The sequence below is a fragment of the Anomaloglossus baeobatrachus genome, chromosome 5, assembly GCF_048569485.1.
Source record: "Anomaloglossus baeobatrachus isolate aAnoBae1 chromosome 5, aAnoBae1.hap1, whole genome shotgun sequence".
NCBI classification, from domain to species: domain Eukaryota; kingdom Metazoa; phylum Chordata; class Amphibia; order Anura; family Aromobatidae; genus Anomaloglossus; species Anomaloglossus baeobatrachus.
In genome coordinates this window covers 308,352,635-308,380,393 of record NC_134357.1, presented here as the reverse complement: position 1 = coordinate 308,380,393, position 27,759 = coordinate 308,352,635, and the positions used below count along the sequence as shown (strand labels likewise).

At 47.5% G+C, this 27,759-nt stretch overlaps 2 protein-coding genes across 3 annotated transcripts in view; one reads left to right on the top strand and one right to left on the bottom strand.

The window, feature by feature from the left end:
* SLC26A11 (solute carrier family 26 member 11) overlaps positions 1–2,708 on the bottom strand; it is a 49,204-nt gene extending 46,496 nt beyond the window's left edge. Inside the window, exon 1 of the mRNA XM_075349699.1 lies at positions 2,432–2,708. The gene's annotated coding sequence lies outside the window, so the exon portion shown is untranslated. The remainder of the gene's footprint in view (positions 1–2,431) is intronic.
* SGSH (N-sulfoglucosamine sulfohydrolase) overlaps positions 2,515–27,759 on the top strand; it is a 70,342-nt gene continuing 45,097 nt past the window's right edge. The window contains exons 1-2 of one of the 2 annotated variants that reach the window (XM_075349701.1): positions 2,515–2,637; positions 18,617–18,777. In XM_075349701.1, coding sequence (XP_075205816.1) covers positions 2,550–2,637; positions 18,617–18,777 — 249 coding nt within the window. In that variant the 5' untranslated portion in view covers positions 2,515–2,549. Of the gene's footprint in view, positions 2,638–18,616; positions 18,778–27,759 lie in introns of those variants that run through there. The other variant, XM_075349702.1, reaches the window with a different exon arrangement.

Genomic DNA, 27,759 nt, shown 5'->3' with positions numbered 1-27,759 from the left:
GAGAGCACAGAAGTGACATCGCTGGAAGACAGGGAGGTTTCCTCATTACTCACTTCTCAGGCCTCGGTTCTGTGCCTATATCTATTCCACCCCTTCCCTTCCATCTTTATTACCTACCAAATGTAAGTTACTAAGAATCAGTGGTCAGATAGATGGATGTTTGCCGGATTAAAATAACTAAGTCTGCAACCATGGAAACACATAGGTATGCCCAAGAGCTGTAGACGTAAGAAATTAAAGGGATTGTCCAGACATTGATAAGTTATCCTTAGGAAAAATTATCAATATCAGACTAATGGGGGGGGGGGTGTTGACAGCCAGGCAGGTCCATCGCTCAGCTGTCAGGCTCGGCGGTGAATGGGGTTGGGCAGTCCCGAGTAGTAGCGGATCTGCAGTAACTGGCAGCGGATGCTACACTCACCGGTGTGATGAGGATGCCAAGAGGGTGTCAGACGCCCCCCAAACTGATACTGATAAGGAAAGGACCCTGATATTACATGGATCATGCTATAGGAGGGGTATTTGTCATTTCTTTTGAATGTGAAGACATCACTGGAGGAGAAGGATAAAGTGCTAGCAGTTTATTATTACTCACTATGGGGGACAGAAGACCACTATACCCCATCAGTAGGGAAAACATATAGTGTGAACTCCACCGTACAGCATTACAGCACCGTCCTAAGAAATAAGCCAGCATCCTTACAACATAGGGGGAATTAGAGCGGTGACACATTGTATGGCGGTATATATATAACATATTATATATGTAAATAGATATAATACAGGACATAATGCACTGATGGGTAGTGTGAGACCACTTCTGTAGAGCCCCGCAGAACAGGTTGGCGCTATAGAGATACATACAATAAGTAGGGGTAGTCTATACAGGGACAGGGTGAGAAGCACGGAAGGAGCTGAGGGGTCACCACTGGTGGAGGTGCAGGGACAACACCGGACTATTACCATATAATAACCGGGTCAGCACTGCTACATACAGGCAGGGAAGGAGCTGAGGGGTCACCACTGGTGGAGGTGCAGGGACAACACAGGACTATTACCATATAATAACCGGGTCAGCTCTGCTACATACAGGCAGGGAAGGAGCTGAGGGGTCACCACTGGTGGAGGTGCAGGGACAACACAGGACTATTACCATATAATAACCGGGTCAGCTCTGCTACATACAGGCACGGAAGGAGCTGAGGGGTCACCACTGGTGGAGGTGCAGGGACAACACAGGACTATTACCATATAATAACCGGGTCAGCTCTGCTACATACAGGCACGGAAGGAGCTGAGGGGTCACCACTGGTGGAGGTGCAGGGACAACACACAGGACTAATGCCATACAATAACCTGGTCAGCTCTGCTACATACAGACAGGGAAGGAGCTGAGGGGTCACCACTGGTGGAGGTGCAGGGACAACACAGGACTAATGCCATATAATAACCGGGTCAGCTCTGCTACATACAGGCACGGAAGGAGCTGAGGGGTCACCACTGGTGGAGGTGCAGGGACAACACAGGACTATTACCATATAATAACCGGGTCAGCACTGCTACATACAGGCACGGAAGGAGCTGAGGGGTCACCACTGGTGGAGGTGCAGGGACAACACAGGACTAATGCCATATAATAACCGGGTCAGCTCTGCTACATACAGGCACGGAAGGAGCTGAGGGGTCACCACTGGTGGAGGTGCAGGGACAACACAGGACTATTACCATATAATAACCGGGTCAGCTCTGCTACATACAGACAGGGAAGGAGCTGAGGGGTCACCACTGGTGGAGGTGCAGGGACAACACAGGACTATTACCATATAATAACCGGGTCAGCTCTGCTACATACAGGCAGGGAAGGAGCTGAGGGGTCACCACTGGTGGAGGTGCAGGGACAACACACAGGACTAATGCCATACAATAACCGGGTCAGCTCTGCTACATACAGGCAGGGAAGGAGCTGAGGGGTCACCACTGGTGGAGGTGCAGGGACAACACAGGACTAATGCCATATAATAACCGGGTCAGCTCTGCTACATACAGGCAGGGAAGGAGCTGAGGGGTCACCACTGGTGGAGGTGCAGGGACAACACAGGACTATTACCATATAATAACCGGGTCAGCTCTGCTACATACAGACAGGGAAGGAGCTGAGGGGTCACCACTGGTGGAGGTGCAGGGACAACACACAGGACTAATGCCATACAATAACCGGGTCAGCTCTGCTACATACAGGCAGGGAAGGAGCTGAGGGGTCACCACTGGTGGAGGTGCAGGGACAACACAGGACTAATGCCATATAATAACTGAGTCAGCTCTGCTACATACAGGCAGGGAAGGAGCTGAGGGGTCACCACACAGGACTAATGCCATATAATAACTGAGTCAGCTCTGCTACATACAGGCACACCGTATACATATAACGTACCAGGCACAGACGGGGCACCGCACAGACCCGGCACCTCTTCTCCCTCTGGCAGGGGGCGTGTCCTGTCTCCGGTCACATGACCGCTATCCGGGAGGGTTTCAGGACGAAGCAGCACAACATGGTGCGGTCCCGGGATCTCCCGGTGTGTCTGTGGCTGCTCTGCTCCGTGCTAGTGGCAGACAGCAAGAACGTGCTGCTGATCATCGGTGAGTGACGGCCGCCCCCGGCACAGCAGCCCACCGCACTATGTGCAGTACGGAGAGAGGGGGGATAACATAGGAGGAGAGCGCAGGACCTGTGATGACGTCATGAGCATGTGATCAGACTGCGGGCTGTGCTGGGGTTTATATGTGGGTCTGTGAAAGTGTCACCTATGACCAGGTGAGAGATGTATTGTGGGTATTAATAATGTCTGTGCTGCCCCCTGAGCTCTGCCTTGTATACTATACACTCACAGCTCTGCACTGTATACATTACACACACAGCTCTGCACTGTATACATTACACACACAGCTCTGCACTGTATACTATACACACACAGCTCTGCACTGTATACATTACACACACAACTCTGCACTGTATACATTACACACACAGCTCTGCACTGTATACATTACACACACAGCTCTGCACTGTATACATTACACACACAGCTCTGCACTGTATACTATACACACACAGCTCTGCACTGTATACTATACACACACAGCTCTGCACTGTATACATTACACACACAGCTCTGCACTGTATACATTACACACACAGCTCTGCACTGTATACATTACACACACAGCTCTGCACTGTATACATTACACACACAGCTCTGCACTGTATACATTACACACACAGCTCTGCACTGTATACATTACACACACAGCTCTGCACTGTATACATTACACACACAGCTCTGCACTGTATACATTACACACACAGCTCTGCACTGTATACATTACACACACCGCTCTGCACTGTATACATTACACACACCGCTCTGCACTGTATACATTACACACACAGCTCTGCACTGTATACATTACACACACAGCTCTGCACTGTATACATTACACACACAGCTCTGCACTGTATACATTACACACACAGCTCTGCACTGTATACATTACACACACAGCTCTGCACTGTATACATTACACACACCGCTCTGCACTGTATACATTACACACACAGCTCTGCACTGTATACATTACACACACAGCTCTGCACTGTATACATTACTCACACAGCTCTGCACTGTATACATTACACACACAGCTCTGCACTGTATACATTACACTCACAGCTCTGCACTGTATACATTACACACACAGCTCTGCACAGTATACATTACACACACAGCTCTGCACAGTATACATTACACACACAGCTCTGCACTGTATACATTACACACACAGCTCTGCACTGTATACATTACACACACAGCTCTGCACTGTATACATTACACACACAGCTCTGCACTGTATACATTACACACACAGCTCTGCACTGTATACATTACACACACAGCTCTGCACTGTATACATTACACACACAGCTCTGCACTGTATACATTACACACACAGCTCTGCACTGTATAGATTACACACAGCTGTGCACTGTATACATTACACACACAGCTCTGCACTGTATAGATTACACACAGCTGTGCACTGTATACATTACACACACAGCACTGCACTGTATACATTACACACACAGCTCTGCACTGTATACAATACACACACAGCTCTGCACTGTATACATTACACACACAGCTCTGCACTGTATACATTACACACACACAGCTCTGCCCTGTATACATTACACACACAGCTCTGCACTGTATACATTACACACACAGCTCTGCACTGTATACATTACACACACAGCTCTGCACTGTATACATTACACACGCAGCTCTGCACTGTATACATTACACACGCAGCTCTGCACTGTATACATTACACACGCAGCTCTGCACTGTATACATTACACACGCAGCTCTGCACTGTATACATTGCACACACAGCTCTGCACTGTATACATTGCACACACAGCTCTGGCCTGTATACATTGCACACACAGCTCTGCCCTGTATACATTACACACACAGCTCTGCACTGTATACATTACACACACAGCTCTGCACTGTATACATTACACACACAGCTCTGCACTGTATACATTGCACACACAGTGTGTGAGGAGGGCTGTCAGGACCATCGTACAATGTGTGAGGAGGGCTGTCAGGACCATCGTACAATGTGTGGGGAGGGCTGTCAGGACCATCGTACAATGTGTGGGGAGGGCTGTCAGGACCATCGTACAATGTGTGGGGAGGGCTGTCAGGACCATCGTACAATGTGTGGGGAGGGCTGTCAGGACCATCGTACAATGTGTGGGTGGCCTGTCAGGACCATCGTACAATGTGTGAGGAGGGCTGTCAGGACCATCGTACAATGTGTGAGGAGGGCTGTCAGGACCATCGTACAATGTGTGAGGAGGGCTGTCAGGACCATCGTACAGTGTGTGGGGTGGGCTGTCAGGACCATCGTACAATGTGTGGGGTGGGCTGTCAGGACCATCGTACAATGTGTGGGGTGGGCTGTCAGGACCATCGTACAATGTGTGGGGTGGGCTGTCAGGACCATCGTACAATGTGTGGGGAGGGCTGTCAGGACCATCGTACAATGTGTGAGGAGGGCTGTCAGGACCATCGTACAATGTGTGGGGAGGGCTGTCAGGACCATCGTACAATGTGTGGGGAGGGCTGTCAGGACCATCGTACAATGTGTGGGGAGGGCTGTCAGGACCATCGTACAATGTGTGGGGAGGGCTGTCAGGACCATCGTACAATGTGTGGGGAGGGCTGTCAGGACCATCGTACAATGTGTGGGGAGGGCTGTCAGGACCATCGTACAATGTGTGGGGAGGGCTGTCAGGACCATCGTACAATGTGTGGGGAGGGCTGTCAGGACCATCGTACAATGTGTGGGGAGGGCTGTCAGAACCATCGTACAATGTGTGAGGAGGGCTGTCAGGACCATCGTACAATGTGTGGGGAGGGCTGTCAGGACCATCGTACAATGTGTGGGGAGGGCTGTCAGGACCATCGTACAATGTGTGGGGAGGGCTGTCAGGACCATCGTACAATGTGTGGGGAGGGCTGTCAGGACCATCGTACAATGTGTGAGGAGGGCTGTCAGGACCATCGTACAATGTGTGGGGAGGGCTGTCAGGACCATCGTACAATGTGTGGGGAGGGCTGTCAGGACCATCGTACAATGTGTGGGGAGGGCTGTCAGGACCATCGTACAATGTGTGGGGAGGGCTGTCAGGACCATCGTACAATGTGTGGGGAGGGCTGTCAGAACCATCGTACAATGTGTGAGGAGGGCTGTCAGGACCATCGTACAATGTGTGGGGAGGGCTGTCAGGACCATCGTACAATGTGTGGGGTGGGCTGTCAGGACCATCGTACAATGTGTGGGGAGGGCTGTCAGGACCATCGTACAATGTGTGGGGAGGGCTGTCAGGACCACCGTACAATGTGTGGGGTGGGCTGTCAGGACCATCGTACAATGTGTGGGGAGGGCTGTCAGGACCATCGTACAATGTGTGAGGAGGGCTGTCAGGACCATCGTACAATGTGTGGGGTGGGCTGTCAGGACCATCGTACAATGTGTGAGGTGGGCTGTCAGGACCATCGTACAATGTGTGGGGTGGGCTGTCAGGACCATCGTACAATTTTTCCCTATTAAACTAAAAGTATCCCCTTCTGCAGCTCCTGGGCTGCATTCTATAAAGGTGCACCTTGGCCCTGACTCCCCTTCCAGACCCCAAAAATAACTTTATAAAACCTGGCCGTTGGGTATGCTAATTACCTGTGTTGGCCATATGGGCGGGCTCATTTCCTCCTGCCGCTGATCGCTGTCCTCCTTTCTCGATTGACGTGATGACGCTGCCGTCATCATCCTCGTCGCATTTTCAAATCTTGCGCCTGTGCAGTTCTGTCGGCTCGCGCAGGCGCAGTTGGCCCCCCTGCCATATCACGGGCAGAGCAGAAAACATAGCTGCCTTCGCGCGCCGGTGAGCTAAATGCGCAGGCGCGAGATTATGGTAGGGTACAAGGATAACACTGGTGAGGTCATGCACAGCGCTGACCATAATCTCGTGCCTGCAGGTCACTGACGAGTGAGGGCAGCTGTTTTCTGCTCTGCCCGCGATATGGCAGAGCGAACTGCGCCTGCGCGAGCAGACATTACTGCACAGGCGCGAGATTTGAAAATGCGACGAGGATGATGACGGCAGCGTCATCACGTCAATCAAGAAAGGAGGACGGCGAACAGCGGCAGGAGGAAATGAGCCCGCCCATCTGGCCAACACCGGTAATTAGCATACCTAACGGCCAGGTTTTATAAAGTTATTTTTGGGGTCTGGAAGGGGAGTCAGGGCCAAGGTGCACCTTCATAGAATGCAGCCCAGGAGCTGCAGAAGGGGATTCTTTTAGTTTAATAGGGAAAAATCTGGTGACAGGTTCCCTTTAAAAGTGACAAACGTGCCCCTCTACTGCCCTCTAGAGGACCAGCACTAATGGAATTCCTTTGGTCGTCTGTGACTTCTAAGAACACTCCTTTTTAAAGGGGTGGTTCACCCATTTTTTTTATTTTCTGTAGGAGTTCTACTTACCATTCTAGGTGTTTTCTCCATTGGCTTGTATTTCCATTTCTGACACTGAGCGGCGCTATCCTTCACGCTCGGTGCCTGTCACATGACCCCCTGGAGCTGTGGCCGCCAGCATCCTCTTACGTCCCGGCAATTCCGGGCTCTCAAACTTGTCAGGTACGTCAGAGGAGGCTGGCACCACTCAGATTGAGTGACAGGGCTGTGGGTGGTGACTACTGCACATCACAGCCCAGCATCGAGGGGAGGAGACGGAGGACGTCAGTGTGGAGCCGGCTGGGCGTCCTGCAGATGGTGAGGCACGGGGCACCAGGGTGGAATACAGGGGGGTTCTTCAGCTGAAATCCCCCCCTGCACGTAAGTATCTGATCACACTCTTCACCCGCCCGCTGTGCTGCGATGTCAGGAGAGCGGCCGGTGTCGGGCAGTGTGATCATGTGCTCCTCCCAGCAGCACTGCAGGACGGAGCAACCAGCAAGACACTGACAGGCATGTCACCGCTGTGCTCTGCCACCTGTCCTACTGCATGGGACCAACTGTTTCCACTCTGTCACTGTTACGGGGGGCTGTCTGATAACCTAAAGGAGTATCAGACAGTCAGGGTCCACCGTGCAAAGACTCTGCTGCAGACTATGGCAGAGTGCAATACCTCTGTTAACTCACAGAAGGATATAATAAGTAAGTAAAGCAATTCCTCCCTTACTTGGAGGGTGTGTGGAATGATCTCTGTTAATAATCACAGAGACAAAGGCAATGTGTGCGAAATGGCACCTACCTAGGTCCGCTCTTCTAGTGGTGCAAAAGAGACGAACAGCAGCGTAAGCCGCACAAAGCTCCTACCTGCGTTCGCTCCACTAGTGTGCGAGGACACGAACCACTAGATATGGCACCTGCCTAGGTCCGCTCTTCTAGTGGTGCAAAAGAGACGAACAGCAGCGTAAGCCGCACAAAGCTCCTACCTCTGTTCGCTCCCCTAGTGTGCGAGGATACGAACAACTGCCAGACGCAGTATAAGGAACGTTACCCTAGCGGCAACGTCCACCTACGAGTCGAACCACAAGGCCCAGCCAGACCATGTGCCTCAGGCACCTGCCTATGTCCGCTCCCCTAAGAGGTAAGGATACGGACAGCAGCCGAAGCTGTAAGGTATAAGAACGCTACCCTGCCGGTAGCGCTCACCTAGCATAGACAGAGGAATGCCTAGAGGAACGCGCACAGAGCGTCTACTCTTATGCATGAACCAAGAGGACTGAGCGCCATGCGGCGTGTGTCAGGGTCTTATATAGACTCTGTGCCTCATCCAAGATGGAGGACACCAGAGCCAATCCGCTGCCAGAACGACAGGAGTGACGTCATGCTGGCCTATCACCGAGCAAGGCATCACAAGCACATGACCAGCGACCAATCAGCATAGAAGGTGTCAGAGACATGTGACCTCGTGTCAGCGATGATGTCACCCGCACATGTGCAATGGCTCCAAGATAGGACTTAGTCTCCAGCGCTCGCACAGGTGCAGTAGCAAGAAATCTGGACTTAGTCTCCAGCGCTCGCACATGTGCAGTAGCAAGAAATCTGGACTTAGTCTCCAGTGCTCGCAGCAACCATAACAGTCACCTGCACCACAAGTCACAGAGTGGAGACAGTTGGTGACAGAGCACCTCTGCCCCCCCTTTCTTCTTCCCCCCCTTGCTCTCTTCCCCCCCTTGCTCTCTTCCCCCCCCTCGCTCTCTTCCCCCCCTCGCTCTCTCCCCCCCCTCGCTCTCTTCCCCCCCTCGCTCTCTTCCCCCCCTCGCTCTCTTCCCCCCCTCGCTCTCTTTCCCCCCCTCGCTCTCTTTCCCCCCCTCGCTCTCTTCCCCCCCTCGCTCTCTTCCCCCCCTCGCTCTCTTCCCCCCCTCGCTCTCTTCCCCCCCCTCGCTCTCTCCCCCCTCGCTCTCTCCCCCCCTCGCTCTCTTCCCCCCCCGCTCTCTTTCCCCCCCTCGCTCTCTTTCCCCCCCTCGCTCTCTTTCCCCCCCCGCTCTCTTCCCCCCCCTCGCTCTCTTTCCCCCCCTCGCTCTCTTCCCCCCCCTCGCTCTCTTTCCCCCCCCTCGCTCTCTTTCCCCCCCCTCGCTCTCTTCCCCCCCCCCTCGCTCTCTTTCCCCCCCCCTCGCTCTCTTTCCCCCCCCCTCGCTCTCTTTTCCTCCCCCCCTCGCTCTCTTTTCCTCCCCCCCTCGCTCTCTTTTCCTCCCCCCCTCGCTCTCTTTTCCTCCCCCCCCTCGCTCTCTTATCCCCCCCCTCGCTCTCTCTCTTTTCCCTCGCTCTCTCCTGGCATGGTCAGTACAGAAATCTCTCCATCGTGGAGGGGTGAGAGGGAGTAATAAACATGGAGTCCCTACTGTGTCTGTGTATTTATTTCTAATAAAGTATTTTTCTTTGTGTGATGTCTTTTTTTTTTTTTTTTAAACCCTTTGTTGGAGATTCTTAATGGCCAGGTCAAATTTGTCCTGACATTAAGAATCTCGGGCTTTATACCAGCTGGTAAAACATAGCTGGTATTAACCCCTTATTACGCAGCGTGCAACCTGCCACCAGGGCCACTGGAAGAGTTGGATACAGCGCCTGAAGATGGCACTTCTATGAAAGCGCCATTTTCTGGGGCAGCTGTGGACTGCAATTCGCAGTGGGGGCCCAGAAAGTTTGGGCACCCTGCACTGTGGATTCCAATCCCCAGCTGCCTAGTTGTACCTGGCTGGACTCAAAAATTCGGTGAAGCCCACATCATTTTTTTTTTTTTAAATTATTTCATGAAATTCATGAAAAAAAAGGACTTCTCTATATTTTTGGTTCCCAGTCGGGTACAACTAGGCAGCTGGGGGTTGGGGGCAGCCCGTAGCTGCCTGCTGTACCTGGCTAGCATACAAAAAGATGGCGAAGCCCACGTCATTTTCTTAAAAAAGTTTTCAGGAAAAAACCTTTATAAAAAAAAAAAAAAAATGCTTCCCTGGATTTCTATTGCCAGTGAAAGTAACACCAAGCAGCGGGGGTTAGCAGCCAGTAGCTGCTTTGGTTACCCTTAGCAATAGAAAATGCAGCGGGAGCCCACAAACAATGTAATTTTTTGTGTTTTTTTTTATTTTTAATGAATTTTTTTTTAAAAAAAAAATTGGCATGGGCTTCGCCCATCGAGCACCAGAGCATTTTACTGCTCATTCATCCCAAGTAATCAGATGACTCCAGTGTCTGCCGATTACTTGTTCTGTGTCCCCCTGCATCCATCGCAGCGTGTACGGGCTGTGAGGTCACCTGAGTTCAGTCCAGCACTGGAGTCAGATGATCTGAACTCAGCTGAACTCCAGCCTGCACACGCTGCGATGGAGGCAGGGGGACACAGAACAAGTAAGGTCTAAGCCACACGGCGAGAAAAACAGTGCGAGTGGAGTGCGATAAAACATCGCATTCCACTCGGACCAATATTAGCCTGTGTGTCAGCGCACATGAGTGATTATTTTCTCAGCCCTAATTGGCCTGAGAAAACAATAGCAGCATGCTGCGACTGTAATGCAAGACTCTCTCTTTTAGGGTGGAAACACATCTATGCGAGTAAAATCGGTCCGACTGGGCTGAAAAAAACTCGGCTGATTTTAGTTCACGTTAGGTCCGAGTGCAACGCAAGTGCGATGCTTTTTCTGAATAAATTAATAATTTTACTAGCGTGTGTAATGCGTGTGTAATGCGTATTTTTTACTATGTCATCTGCCATTCAGCGCTGCTACATGGCCGCTGACAGCAGACACAGACAGCCATGTAGCAGAGCTGAATGGCAGATGACAGCAGACACAGACAGAGCCGCACAATCAGAATGAACTCGGGTGAACTTCACCCGACTTCATTGTCATGCTGCGGCTCTGTCTGTGCCGCGTCCTGATTAGCGGTCACCTGTGAAGGACTCACCGGTGACCGCTAATCTCCTGAGTGACTGAAGTTAGCAGCCCTCTGTCATACTCACCGATCCCCGGCGCGGCGCTGCACGGCGTTCACACTGCTCCGGCGGCTTTTACTATTTTGAAAAAGCCGGCCGCTCATTAAACAATCTCGTATTCCCTGCTTTACCCGCCCACAGGCACCTATGATTGGTTGCAGTGAGACACGCCCCCACGCTGAGTGACAGGTGTCTCACTGCAACCAATCACAGCAGCCGGTGGGCGTGTCTATACTGTGCAGTGAAATAAATAAATAAATAATTTAAAAAAATGGCGTGCGGTTCCCCCCAATTTTAATACCAGCCAGATAAAGCCATACGGCTGAAGGCTGGTATTCTCAGGATGGGGAGCTCCACGTTATGGGGAGCCCCCCAGCCTAACAATATCAGTCAGCAGCCGCCCAGAATTGCCGCATACATTAGATGCGACAGTTCTGGGACTGTACCCGGCTCTTCCCGATTTACCCTGGTGCGTTGGCAAATCGGGGTAATAAGGAGTTAATGGCAGCCCATAGCTGCCACTAAATCCTAGATTAATCATGTCAGGCGTCTATGAGACACCCTCCATGATTAATCTGTAAGTTACAGTAAATAAACACACACACACACATGAAAAAATCATTTATTAGAAATAAAAAACAAACAAATTCCCTCATTACCAATTTAATAAACCCCAAAAAGCCCTCCATGTCCGGCGTAATCCACGGACCTCCAGCGTCGCTTCCAGCATGAAGGTGACAGGAGCTGCAGCAGACACCGCCGCTCCGGTCACCTTCACGCAGCAACTGAGGTGAGTATCGCGATCAGCTGAGCTGTCACTGAGGTTACCCGCTGTCACTGGATCCACCGGTGGCCGCGATTAACCTCAGTGACACCTCAGCAGATCGCGCTACTCACCTCAGTTGCTGCGTGGAGGTGACCGGAGCGGCGGTGTCTGCTGCAGCTCCTGTCACCTTCATGCTGGAAGCGACGCTGGAGGTCCGTGGATTACGCCGGACATGGAGTGCTTTTTGGGGCTTATTAAATTGGTAATGAGGGAATTTGTTTGTTTTTTATTTCTAATAAATGATTTTTTCATGTGTGTGTGTGTGTGTTTATTTACTATAACTTACAGATTAATCATGGAGGGTGTCTCATAGACGCCTGACATGATTAATCTAGGATTTAGTGGCAGCTATGGGCTGCCATTAACTCCTTATTACCCCGATTTGCCAACGCACCAGGGTAAATCGGGAAGAGCCGGGTACAGTCCCAGAACTGTCGCATCTAATGTATGCGGCAATTCTGGGCGGCTGCTGGCTGATATTGTTAGGCTGGGGGGCTCCCCATAATGTGGAGCTCCCCATCCTGAGAATACCAGCCTTCAGCCGTATGGCTTTATCTGGCTGGTATTAAAATTGGGGGGGGACCGCACGCCATTTTTTCAAATTATTTATTTATTTCACTGCACAGTATAGACCCGCCCACCGGCTGCTGTGATTGGGTGCAGTGAGACACCTGTCACTCAGCGTGGGGGCGTGTCTCACTGCAACCAATCATAGGCGCCTGTGGGCGGGAAAAGCAGGGAATACGAGATTGTTTAATGAGCGGCCGGCTTTTTCAAAATAGTAAAAGCCGCCGCAGCAGTGTGAATGCCGTGCAGCGCCGCGCCGGTGATCGGGGAACGGTGAGTATGAAAGAGGAGGGGAAAATGACCGACAGACTGTGAGAGAGGGACAGAGATAGTGACGGACCGACAGAGAGAGAATAGAGACCGAGAGGGAGAGACCGACTGACAGAGAATAGTGATTGACAGACATTGGGAGACATCACTCGTTTCCAGTGTTTTAGGACACATGCGAGAAATGTATTTAGAAAATCAAATGTCACTAGGATGGTGTGAGTGCCGTCCCGTGACATCCGATTTTTTACACGCTCCCATAGACTTGCATTGGAGAGACTCGCAGTAGAAACTAGCAAAAAAGCAGCATGCTGCGATTTTTTTCTCAGTCCGATTTGGAGTGAGAAAAAAATCGCAGATGAGAGCTGAATCATTCACTAACATGTGTCCGATTCCAATGCGAGATTTTCTCGCATTGCTCTACTGCGAGAAACTCGCAAGTGAGAAGCAGCCCTTACCCATTCAAGTGTATGAGGTGAGAGAAAAATCGCACTGCACTTGCGGTACATCGGTGGACTACGGAGGAGAGAGGGAGAGAAATCCCTCCCACCCCTCAGTGCTGGCCCACCCCTCGAGTGCTAGACCGCCCACCGCAGCTGAGGTCTGCTCGCACAGTCGGACATCAGTCGCAGGGACACACGCATAACACTCAGCTCTCCTGTACTGAGCGTGAGCCGAGTGTAATGCGAGGGGATCGCAGTAATCCCCGTGTGGCCCCAGCCTAGAGAGATGAATGAATGAATAGAGGGCTGGATAGATAGATAGATGAGAAAGACATATATAATGTCCCACCCCCCTGCATATTCTAAGCTGGCACCCTTTTGTGACTTTCATGTGGCACTAAGGTGCTTAGTCTTGTATTTAGCCAAAAATAAATAATTAAAAAAAATGACATGCGGTCCCCCTATCTTTTGTAGCCAGCTAGGGTAAAGCAAACTGCTGCAGCCTGCAAACCACAGCTGGCAGCTTCACCTTGGCTGGTAATCCAAAACAGAGGACACCCCACGCTGTTATTTTAAATTAAATAAATAATTTAAAACAAAAAACACGGGGTCCCTCGAAATTGGATCACCAGCCAAGGTAAAGCGGACAGCTGTGGTCTGGTATTCTCAGACTAGGGAGGTTCACCGTTATTGGACACTCCCCAGCCTAAAAATAGCAGGCTGCAGCCGCCCCAGAAGTAGCGCATCCATTAGATGCACCAGTCCTGGTGCTTTTCCCAGCTCATCCCGTTGCCCTGGTGCAGTGGCAAACGGGGTAATATATGGGGTTACTACCAGATGTGTAATGTCACCTGGCATCAAGCCCTAGAGTTAGTGATGTCAGGCGTGTATCAGATAGCCGACATCACCAACCCAGGCAGTAATAAAAAAAAAAAAAAAAAATAGACAACAAACACATTTTTATTTGAAAAAACACTCCCCAACACATTCCCTCTTTCACCAATTTATTAGAAAGAAAAACGAATCCAGGTCTGGTGTAATACAAGGGAGTCCCACGACGATCCATACCATAGTCAATGTCCCACTCAATGAAGGAGAGAATGTTTCCTATTTGCTGGGAGAGCTGTGCAGTGACCTGAGCTAACATCAATAGGTCAGCCCAGGTCACTGTAGGGCATGACGAGTGCTGCTATCAGGAGGTTAGCGAGGTATATTACCTGCGATGATCGCTGAACTCCTGACAGCAGCGCTGTCACCGAGTTCAATGACCGCCGCCTTCACAAAGCAAGTATTGCGAGCGGCCCGTGACGTCACCACTAGTCACAGTCTCGGGTCGACAGCGAGAGGTGATGTGACAAGCGGCGGGCATAGAAGGCAGTGACAACCGCTGATGTCAGGAGGGCAGGACTTCATCACCGTAGGTAATGAACTTACTAACCTCCTGACGGTAGCGCTTGTCATCCCCGTGGCTGCTGACACTGCTGAGCGGGCAGCCGCGGGGCTGGAGCGGGACACTGACTGCACGGGCACCCGACGGAAGTCACACGGAAGTGTTTCCGCGTTGCTTCCGGGAATTTTGTGGACCCATTGACTTGTATTGAGTCACGGTTCGTTATTACGGAATAGAATAGGACATGTTCCATAATAACGGAGCGGACATACGGCATCCGATGTTTTTTTTTTGTAGGATCGGATGCACATGGAAGTGCTACCGCGTGCCATCCGATCCTACACAAAAGACATTGAAAAGATGGTCCTGTCTGTGTGTCCGCAAAAAAACAGGAACTGACCAGGACAAACGGAACGGTCATGTGAATGAGCCCACCTGCAGCCATTGCAGCGTGTGCGGGCTGTGAGATCAGGAGTCAGCGGACTCCAGCGCCGGCCGATAAATTCTGTGTCCCGCTGCAGAAGGATCCGGTAAAATAACGGTTGCATGCGCTGCACATTTAATCCACAGGATCCGGTCATATGGATGATACTGACAACACACAGACTAGGCAAGAGGGAAAAAAAGCAATCTCATGACCCCTTCACTTTTTTTTCCCCAATTATTTTTTTCACATGTAGCGCAGGCTAATAATCATAATTTCTGTACACACACACACACACACACACACACTCACGCACAAACACTCACAAAAACACACACACACACACACACTCACACACACTTTCTTCCCCTGGTTGTGCAGAGCTTGGAGCTGCTGCTGTCTCTGTGTGATTGCTCTCAGTGCATCCACACAGGGAAGAGGCAGGGAGGAGGCTTTGGGTGGAGAGCTGAGGGTGCTGTTACACACAGTGGGTGTGTTAGATAAGCTAGACACCGCCCTAGAGCCACAAAGAATTCTGGGACTTGTAGGAACTGAACACAGGAAGTCAGAGGAGAGATTAACCCCATCAGAGCTGGAGCCAGCAATGAGCATGTGCTGCTAGTGCACAATAAAAGGTAATTTTGCTGAAAAAACATAATATCAGATTTATCAGAAAACAAAAATCAGTTTTGGTAACTGGACAACTTCTTTAATCCTCCATGCATTAGTAGAGATTTTTGCCTTTTAATGAAGTGCAAATTTATGTGGACTTTACCAAGGGGGTGGGTCTCACAGGTTGATACAGAACAGCCTAAAGTCACTCCCTGTGAGCCCCACCCCCTTGTAAAGTACATATAAATTTGCACCTATCAGAAAGGGCAATATTTCTGGAGCTATATGGTGGATTTACAATAACAACTGCTCATTAAAGGGAGTAGTGGAATAAGGTCATGCAATAACTGGCCACTTCTGAAGTGGTGATAGGTCTTCTTTAAATTATCATCTTAAAATAAAAGGTTGCTTTAATACAGACTAGACATATACTTTATGTATTATGGGCTGTAGTATTTTTCATATTTTTATTTATTTTTTTTTATTATTATTATTAGTTGTATTTTCTCAGATTTCGGCAGCTATTGATACAAACATTGGTCACAAGTACAATTATCACATAGATGTGATATACTGATGTATATTATGGAACCATTTTTTTTTAGGGTCCATCAACTTTTGCTGGGAATGCAAAGCTTCTATATGGCATTCAATGGAGCTGGTATTGAGTTGTATTAGATTTTTTTTCTTTAAAAAAGTTACATTGATGGCCTCTCCTTAGGACAGGTCATCAATGTCAGATCGGCCAGGGTCTGACACCCAGCACCCCATCGATTAGCTGTTCTCTGTGCCACCAGCGGCACCAGGTATCTGCAAGTGCCCCATCAACTAATAATGGCACATCCGCCTCCTATTCAAATCAATAGGAAACGGATGTGCAGTACCGACATTGGCCGCTATCGGAAGACGGGGCAGCTCCGGAACTGAACACTTCTGGCCACCTGCTGCTGCCACCACCAGCATCGAGAACAACTGTTCGGTGGGGGTGTCTGACCCCGGCCAATCAGACATTGATGACTTATCCTAAGGACAGGCCATCAATGTTCAAGTAATGGACAACCCCTTTAAGGCATACCAGAATAAAAGCATGGTCATACTGCCCCCATTAAGAAGACAAAACTGCAGTCTAATACAGTCATATGGAAAAGTTTGGGCACCCCTATTAATGTTAACCTTTTTTGTTTATAACAATTTTGGTTTTTGCAACAGCTATTTCAGTTTCATATATCTAATAACTGATGGACTGAGTAATATTTCTAGATTGAAATGAGGTTTATTGTACTAACAGAAAATGTGCAATCCATATTTAAACTAAATTTGACTGATGCAAAAGTATGGGCACCTCAACATAAAAGTGACATTAATATTTTGTAGATGCTCCTTTTGCAAAAATAATAGCCTCTAGTCGCTTCTTGTAGCTTTTAATGAGTTCCTGGATCCTGGATGAAGGTATATTTGACCATTCCTGTTTACAAAACAATTCCAGTTCAGTTAAGTTTGATGGTCGCCGAGCATGGACAGCACGCTTCAAATCATCCCACAGATGTTCAATGATATTCAGGTCTGGGGACTGGGATGGCCATTCCAGAACATTGTAATTGTTCCTCTGCATGAATGCCTGAGTAGATTTGGAGCGGTGTTTTGGATCATTGTCTTGCTGAAATATCCATCCCCTGCGTAACTTCAACTTCGTCACTGATTCTTGCACATTATTGTCAAGAATCTGCTGATACTGAGTTGAATCCATGCGACCCTCAACTTTAACAAGATTCCCGGTGCCGGCATTGGCCACACAGCCCCAAAGCATGATGGAACCTCCACCAAATTTTACTGTGGGTAGCAAGTGCTTTTCTTGGAATGCCGTGTTTTTTTGCCTCAATTCATACCGCCTTTTTGTATGACCAAACAACTCAATCTTTGTTTCATCAGTCCACAGGACCTTCTTCCAAAATGTAATTGGCTTGTCCAAATGTGCTTTTGCATACATCAGGCGACTCTGTTTGTGGCGTGTTGCAGAAACGGCTTCTTTCGCATCACTCTCCCATACAGCTTCTCCTTGTGCAATGTGCGCTGTATTGTTGACCGATGCACAGTGACACTATCTGCAGCAAGATGATGCTGCAGGTCTTTGGAGGTGTTCTGTGGATTGTCCTTGACTGTTCTCACCATTCTTCTTCTCTGCTTTTCTGATATTTTTCTTGGCCTGACACTTCTGGGCTTAACAAGAACTGTACCTGTGTTCTTCCATTTCCTTACTATGTTCCTCACAGTGGAAACTGACAGTTTAAATCTCTGAGACAACTTTTTGTATCCTTACCCTGAACAACTACGTTGAATAATCTTTGTTTTCAGATCATTTGAGAGTTGTTTTGAGGAGCCCATGATGCCACTCTTCATAGGAGATTCAAATAGGAGAACAACTTGCAAGTGGCCACCTTAAATACCTTTTCTCATGATTGCATACACCTGCCTATGAAGTTCAAAGCTCAATGAGGTTACAAAACCAATTTAGTGCTTTAGTAAGCCAGTAAAAAGTAGTTAGGAGTGTTTAAATCAAGAAATTGATAAGGGTGCCCATACTTTTGCACCTGTCAAATTTTGTTTAAATGCGGATTGCACATTTTCCGTTAGTACAATAAACCTCATTTCAATCCAGAAATATTACTCAGTCCATCAAGTTATTAGATATATGAAACTGAAATAGCTGTTGCAAAAACCCAAATTGTTATAAAGAAAAAAGGTTAACATTAATAGGGGTGCCCAAACTTTTTCATATGACTGTATGTCCAGGAACTGTCAAAGTATTTATGCTCTGTTACTTGTCATGAACTTTTTTTGAGTGCTTAGCTCCTCTTCTCAGAATTCTGCTAGCACTCTAGGTGCTGGGACATCTATCACTTTACATCCCTGCATGCTGTGTGTTTTTTTTGGGAGAGGTGGGGGTGGGACAATAAAATCTGTGAGTTAAAGTTGTCTGAATATATAGTGAGTGTTTTAATTTTTTCTTCTTTTTATCCATATTAGGGGATGACGCCGGGTTTGAGAGTGATGTTTATAACAACACGGCCATACAGACGCCACACCTCAGAGAGCTAGCGAGGAGGAGTGTGATCTTCAAGAATGCCTTCACTTCTGTCAGCAGCTGTTCCCCCAGTAGGGGAGCAATCCTCACCGGTCTGCCTCAGGTGACGGCTTTATTAAGTATCTAATGTGTAGCGCTGTACAAAATGTCGGAGAATTTAGTACGGAATGGTCCATGTTCCTCTAGTACTAAAATTAGTCTCAGAGCCCCTGACTTAGGCTGGGTGTTCTCACTGCATCTTACCCACGTGGTGGACACCACACCCGCATGCGTTGGCTAACGGCCCCTCTATTTTTAGGGTTTGACTTTCAAAATATATTGCTTTGCTCCACTTTGTTCTGTTTTTCTTCTGACCTTTGTTTGGATGACATCTGGGCATGACTCTAGGGAACTAAAGGACAGGTGACCACAACTTCTAAAAAAAAATATAAATGTTTAGACTTGAAACTAGAAGAAATGACCATGTGATTGAATGACATACGCTGATGTTCTTTAAAGCTGTTCTACCGGTACTTAATTATTAATCAAGGTTTCCAAGAGAGTGTTTTCCTGTATTCTGATTGGTTAGTTACATATTTCTATGTTCTTAATTATGATATAAAATCTGCCGTACTTCCTGAATACATTTAGATTAGAAGATCATGACCTCCTTGCTGAAGTTAAGGAACAGTATACCTTAGGCCCCCTTCACACGTCAGTGATTCTGGTACGTTTGTGTTTTTTTTTCTACATACCAGAATCACTGACATACGCAGACCCATTATAATCAATGGGTCTGCTCACACATCAGTGATTTTTCACTGAACGTGTCTCCGTGCAGCGTGCAACCTTGGCCGTGATTCTGCACGGAGACATGTCAGTTTTTGTCTGGCATCACTGATGACCCACGGACCACACTATGGTGTGATCCGTGTGTGATCAGTGAAACACGTACCAGAAAGTCACGGGCATATTAAAAATTTTCAACTTACCTTGCCTGCGATTCGCTCTGCAGCCTCTGCTTTCGGCAGCTCCTGCCTGGCTCATGAATATTCATGAAAGCAGGAACTGCCGACCAGTAAGTAGGTGCTGAGAGCGGTGGGCGGACGCTGCAGAGCCAGAGACTTCAGCACCATGGACAGCAGTAATGAAGGCAGGTGAGTAATGTCCATATGCAATCATGGGATCACGGATCACGGATTGCACATGAACAACCCACGTGTGCCGTGAATCACGGAACACGGAGGGACATGTGCGTGTTTTACATGTCAGTGAAGAACGTCAGTGTTTTTCACTGACGTGTGAAACGGGCCTTAAAGGGGTTGTTGTTTACTAGGACCACCCCTTCTTAATCATCATGTTTACCCCTTATAAAATAATAACACTTATACTCAGCGGTTGCTTCGCTCTCCCTTCCTTCGGAGAAAGTGAAAGTTGCGGCGGCTCTCTCTCTTCTTGGCGTCTAATTTGTCTGAATGATAGGGCAATTTCTATAAATTGTAAGATGTTGAATTTTTACATACGTTACATAGGTTGAAAGAATACCTAGGTCCATCTAGTTCAACCTCCTCCACCAGTTCTACATTTTGTCCCTAAGTCACTTATAATCAACAATGTTGTGTGTAGTGAGGAAATCATCCAGCCCTTTTTTAAAAGCTGTTCTAGTATCTGCCATTACTACCTCTTGTGGTAGGGCATTCCACAGTCTGACTGCTCTAACTGTAAAGAACCCTTTCCTATTTAGCTGTCAGAATCACTTTTTCTCCACTCGCAGTGAATGCCCCCTGGTCCTTAGTATTGTCTTTGTAAGAAATAAGTCATATGCCAGTCCTTTATATTGACCACACATGTATTTATACATAGAAATGAGATCTCCTCTGAGACATCTTTTTTCTAAGCTAAACATATCTAACTTTTTGAACCTGTCATCATATGTGAGGCCTTCCATTCCTTGCAGTAGTCTATTTAGCCGCCTTTGAACTGACTCTAAGGCGGGCTTTGCACATTATGACATCGCAAGCCGATGTTGCGATGTCGAGTGCGATAGTCCCCGCCCCATCGCAGGTGCGATATCTTGTGATAGGTGGCGTAGCGAAAATTATTGCTACGCCAGCTTCACACGCACTTACCTGCCCTGCGACCGTCACTCTGGCCAGCAAACCGCCTCCTTCCTAAGGGGGCGGGTCGTGCGGCGTTATAGCGACGACACACGGCAGGCGACCAATAGCGGCGGAGGGGCGGAGATGAGCAGGATGTAAACATCCCGCCCACCTCCTTCCTTCCGTATAGCCGCCGGCGGCGGGTAAGGAGATGTTCCTCGCTCCTGCGGCTTCATACACAGCGATGTGTGCTGCCGCAGGAACGAGGAACTACATCGTACCTGTCGCGGCATCGGCATTATGGAATTGTCGGAGAATACACCGATGATACGATAACGACGCTTTTGCGCTCGTTCATCGTATCATCTAGGATTTACATACTACGATATCAAAAGTGACGCCGGATATGCGTCACTTTCGATTTGATCCTTCCGGCATCGCACGTGCGATGTTGCAACGTGCAAAGCTGCCCTTACTTCTGAATGTCCTTTTTAAAATTTTGATGCAGCGAAATACGCAGAGTCAAAAGCTCATCCAGGGATGTAGCCTTATTATTCTATTATTGTTCAAAAAAATAGAAACCTTATGATTGAGAAGGGGTTGTACCGAATAGTGGAAAATACCTTTAATCATCTCAATAATTTAACATCAGATAAATTCTATGACATTACACATTCTCAGGGGAACTGAAAAAAATTGGTCTTTTGTACCTTATATACAGTATCTAACAGCTGGGTTCTTTACCTGGCATCAAATGGCAAACTTAGATTGTGCATGTTGCTTTTCAGCATGCCCGTGCCTGTGTTCTGCCGAGAAATAAGTAGAGGTTCAAGTGAAAGTTATGGTTTTGTGACGCGCTACCAGGAAAGCTAGTGGTGTTTCTAAACAGAAGGAAAGTATGCAATTTTCTTTATTGGACAATGTTTTTCCAAGTACAGATCATTCTCTTCCTTGGGTTACTAGACCTGGGAAAGAAAGCATTCTGTTTTTGAAACACGTTAGTCTTGCTACTTTACTTAAAGCATGACTGTTGTTTTAATTTTTATTTCAATAGTTCACATGAAGAGATGGCAGTTGGAGATGGCAGTTGGTGCCGATGAGATTCTAGGTAGGAGAGGCAGAGCTCTGCCTCTAGCTCCTCTCCTCTCCCGTCATCATAGCATCTCATCGGCACCAACTGCCATCTCCTCTCGGTAATGGGAGAGTCTTCACTGAATACAGATTTTACCTCCGAATTGAGACTTTTGATAATGACTGATCAATACTGGCAGGGAAAGAAGCACATTTGTCTGATAAGATACATTACAAAGTTGCTTATTTTCACTTGCACTGTTGATTCATGAAATAAAAATGAAAACGACAAATACACTTTAACTCAAGGGGGTTCACCTACTAAAAAAAAAATAAAAAAGAAACATCAAACAGCTGGGATGGTTTTAAAATAATATAAGGATACTTGCAGACACTAACCTTCGTGGGTCCTGTGCTGGCCTATAAGATGTGAATTGGTCACTTGAGGCCTGTGATTGCCTGCAGTGGTCATTTAAATGGAACAGGACATTTTCACAGCTGAAATAGACAATGGCAATTGAAAACACATACATACTCGGCTGAAATGAATATGCATGTATATGTGGGGTAGGAAGAAATGGTTGACTGTTTAATGAGCATTCAGCTGACCGTATAATTGAGTAAATGAGTCCAGGCCAGACATATTATCTAATGAGTATACAATTTTCAGAATATTCATCTCTGATCATAGAGCACGCTCTCCAATAGAAAAAGGTTTTTTATCTCCAATGAAGGAACATCTTCTTTACTGTAGGCCAGGTACACATATCCGGCTTTTCACCGGTTTGACGGATGCGGCGCACGCCAGTACAGTGTATACAGTACACTGGCAGCGCAACAAGCGCTGGTCACATGCTGTCATGTGACTGGAGCATGTGACCATTGTACTGTTTCATACTGTACTGGTGTGCGCCGCATTCATCAAACCGGCGAAAAGCCGGATATGTGTACCCAGCCTCAGGGATGCGACTTTTTAAAATAGTCAACTATAGAATATTGTGTTAGGAGTATAAGGGGTACTTTGCACGCTACGACATTGCTACTGCGATATTGTCGGGGTCAAATCAAAAGTGACGCACATCCGGCGCCGGTAATGACGTCGCAACGTGTAAAGCCTACATGCACCGATAATCGCAAAAGCGTCAAAAATCGGTTATCTGTGTAGCATCAGTCATTTTCATAATGTTGCACCTATAGGAGATACGATGTTGATCCCCGTCCCTGCAGCAGCACACATCGCTATGTGTGACACTGCAGGAGCGAGGAACGCCTCCTTACCTGCCTCCACTGGCTATGCGGAAGGAAGGAGGTGGGCGGGATGTTTACGTCCCGCTCATCTGCGCCCCTCCGCTTCTATTGGCCGCCTGCCTTGTGACATCGCTGTGATGCTGCACGACCCGCCCACTTAGGAAGGAGGCGGGTCGCCGGCCAGAGTGACGTCGCAGGGCAGGTGAGTGCGTGTGAACCTGCCGTAGCGATAATATTCGCTACGGCAGCTATCACAAGATATCGCATGTGCGACGGGGGCGGGGACTATCGCACTCGGCATCGCTATCATCGGCTAGCAATGTCGCAGCGTGCAAAGTACCCCGAAGGCACAGCCGATCTCTTCAAGAAAGGCTACATAAGTAAATGCTTCTGTAATTTTTAAGCAGGCGTTATTTTTGTGATTTATGTCCTTTCATGAAACCTGCAGAAAACTGTGCTGTTCAGTGCTATTTTTTCTTAGCTTGCCAGCGTCACACATGAGAAGTTTACTTGAAAAACAGGATATGAAAGCGTCACGAGTAAGAATTGTGCAATCACTCGCTTGCCTAATCTTAATTTGTATGGCAGCAAACTCCTGAGAATGTGGAAAGCTTCACAGCATGGCTTTTAGATATTTTTCATGCAAAATCAAACAAAAAATTATACAGAAAATATAATTAACATTCCTTGGGAGGGTATAAATCACACACTTTGTCCCTAGGCAGAGGTGATGAAACCCTCTTTGTAAAGTGGTCTGCTGCGTGTGACTTCTCTTTCGCAGCTGGTGGCTTCACGTCCAGAAAGTTATCTAATAATTCAGTTTAGGAACTTGACTAGAACAGAAATATAAATAGTTCTAATAAACAACTTTATAAAGGACCTGTCACCAGGTAAAGAAAAGGGTCCAGATTCTGCTCTCATGTTCTTCCCACTGATCTCCTGAATATTCCATGTTTTGTTGTTTTTTGTTTTTTTTTAATTTAGTGCAAATTTTTCTCGTTTTCATCAAAGTAGCGTTCCTCACAAGGTAATGATGCAGTCTAAAGGCTACTTTACACACTGCGATATCGGTCCCGATATCGCTAGTGTGGGTACCCGCTCCCATCTGTTGCGCGACACGGGCATATCGCTGCCCGTGCCGCACAACATCGCCCACAGCCGTCATACATACTTACCTGTCCGGCGACGTCGCTGTGACTGGCGAACCGCCTCCTTTCTAAGGGGGCAGTCCGTGCGGCGTCACAGCGACGTCACTGAAACGTCACTGAACCGCCGCCCAATAGCAGCGGAGGGGCGGAGATGAGCGGGACGTAACATACCGCCCACCTCCTTCCTTCCGCATAGCGGCCGGGAGGCAGGTAAGGGGAGCTTCCTCGTTCCTGCGGCGTCACACGCAGCGATGTGTGCTGCCGCAGGAACGAGGAACAACCTCGTTACTGCTGCAGTAACGAGATTTGAGAATGGACCCCCGTGTCACCGATTAGCGATTTTGCACGTTTTTGCAACGATGCAAAATCGCTTATCGATGTCACACGCAACGGCATCGCTAATGCGGCCGGATGTGCGTCACGAATTCCGTGACCCCAACGACTCCGCATTAGCGATGTCGTAGCGTGTAAAGCCCGCTTTAGGCTATGTGCCCACGCTGCGGATTTACCGCGGATTTTGCTGCGGATTTGCCGCGGATTTACCGCGGATTTTCCGAAAATCTGCAGCAGCGGCACTTCCAAGCCATTTCAATGGCATTTTGGAAATGCTGTGTCCATGCTGCGGATTTTTCCGCGGCGGATTTGCCGCGGATTTTGATCCGGAAAAATCTGCAGCATGTCAATTATTGTTGCGAATTTTGGTGCGGATTTTGGGTATAGAATGGGGGGAAAAAAAAAAATCCGCATCAAAATCCGCGGCAAATTCGCGGTAAATCCGCGGCAAAAATAAGGTGCGGATTTGCCGCGAAAGTCGCGGATTTTCATGCAGAAAAATCCGCAGGTACATTCTACCGTGGACACATAGCCTAAAGATACGACCCAAGAGGACCTAAAGATCTACATCTCTGGAACGGCATGGAAGAATAAAAAAAAAAAAGAAGAATAATCTAGGCCAGATCTATGAATACTTGATAGACAGAATTTGTCGCATACAGCCTCCTGAAGATTTTTGGAGATCCCATCAGTCATCTTGTGGATTTTTTCCATCATTGTCTATCTCTTTCGCATTGCCATTGGGTCCTGCAATTGAAGAAAAAAAAAAATCATATATTTTTATTATTTAATTCACCATTCATCCATTTTTCTTGTTATTTTATTTCATTATTTTTATATTTATTTAGTTTTTATTTTTCAGTTTACATGGTCTTTACTCATATATTTAAAAAAAAAAAAATTATTTCACATATTAATTATTTTTTCCCTTTTTTCACTTTTTTTTTTATTCAATATATTACACTACAAGTTATGAATATTTGGCTTTCGGGTGAAATTTCAAGGTGATCCTAACCTGTAAACGTTTGAATACACATGTCCAACTGTTCAATGTTTCAGTACTTTTTGCACAACTTGATGTTCTTTAACAATGAGCTTAATGGCAGAAATCACAACAGGTGTTTGATCCATGAATCACCCAATAAATTTTGGGGTTCAATTAGAATTGGTATTTAAAAAGTCATCCTCATCATGCTGTTCAGATTTTGACATCATGACACCAAAACGACACCTAGCAATTGCTCAGCAGTACCTCGCCATTGTGAGGCTTCAAGCAGGATGTTCTCAGACGAAAGTGGTTACTGAGCTTGAAGTGTCACAGAGTGTCATCAGCAGGTTGCAACAGAGATACAAAGAGACTAGAAGAGTCACAGAAAGGCATAGAAGTGAAAGTCCTTTGGCCTTATCCCACACTGATGACTGCTTCATTATGCACAATGTCCTTCGGAACCAGATGATGAATACCACACAACTCCAGGCTCATTTAAGGGAGATGAAAGACACCCAAATGTCACATCAGACCATTCAAAAACTTTTATATCAGTGTGGTCTGCATGCTAGACGACCTGCAAGGGTACCTGACCACAACTCAAAGCACAGATGTCATAGTTTTGCTGGATGAGGGACCAGTGGGCCTCAGTGCCGTTCCCTGATGAAAGTCAATTCATGCTGAACAGAAATAATGGCCACCAATGATATTAGAGATGTCAACAAGAGCGCTGTGGATCAGCCATTGTTATTACCAGACATGATTTTGGTGGTGATGTTAGTGTGGCCAGGTGTGTCTAGTCCATGCAGAACTGCCCTATAATTTGTAAATGCTACAGTGACAATTCCCTGCTACTTGAATAACATTATAAATACAGTCATTGTGCCTCATCTTCATGGATGATAATGCTCCAGATCATCGAGGTTGCATGATTAGGGAACGACTGCTGGAGACTGGGGTGCCTCAAATGGAGTTGCCTGCACTTGCTTCAGACTTAAATCCCATAGAAAACCTATGAAATCAGCTGAGCTGATGTGTAGAGGCTTGTAATGCTATACTCCAGAACCTCAATAATTTGAGAGCTGCCCTTCAAGAAGAGTGGGATGCCATGCCTCAGCAGACGATAACTCGACTTGTGAACAGCATGAGAAGTCGTTGTCAAGCTGTAATTGATTCTGAAGGCCGCATGACAAGTTATTGAGACATTGATTTTTTTTGGGGTGGTGCACCCAACACTGTTGTTGGCTTTTATTTCAATAAATTGTTTTGAGATGAGGAAACCGCCATTGCATGCTTCTACTTAAATGCCCTACTTCCATGATAAAATATGACTGTAACGTGAACTTATGGTTTCCATAAATTTCACCGGAAAGCCAAATATCCCATTTACTTTTACTTTTTTCATTTTTATATCTTTAGTTTTATTTTACTATTATTTTTTGCATATTGTGAGGCTATGCTCACTAACTGTACTGGGGATAATCGTTTGGCTGCTAGATTAAGGCACACAGGAATGGTTTTCTATTTTAACAGTCCAGATGGTTTATTCACACACACAAACCAGCACTGCAGCAATATAACAAAGACCTTCTTGCAGCTTCAAAGTAACACAAACATGAGCCTTCCTTCGGCTTTACAGAAACGTATGACATACAGTCCGTTTCATCTGTGTGTACGCCCGCACAGCTTCGGATACAATCCATCGCATGAGTATCCCAGTGGAGGTATAGCACTTTTGTGAGGTTACCTTTCTGTAGCATGAGCAAGGCTCCAGCAGACACTTAGAAAGACTGCTTCACTGGGATCACCAACCAGAAACTGTAATTTGTTCTAGACACTGACTTCTGCCACTGTAGATCCTCAGAAGGACTCCAGCTTCCTAAGCACAGAGTGACCACAGGCTCCATACACCTGGCCTCCCAGCTAGTGTGTCTTCAGGGACGTCTGCAGCCAGCTGTAAACACACATGGACTCCTTACAGGGTGCCTCCAGGAAGTAAACTGCTTCCAAGCAAAGAGACCATGTGACCAAACAACCATTTTTACATATCAGACTAGACAAACCCATGGGTGGAGGTATGTGAACAGCCAGAGCCACCGAGCACACTGACAATTTGTACACCTGGCCCATAATATATTTGACAAGACTTGTGGAGCTACAAGTACCATAGTAAACATTTCAGGTTTTACATTGCAGAGAACCTCTGCCACTGCGATACA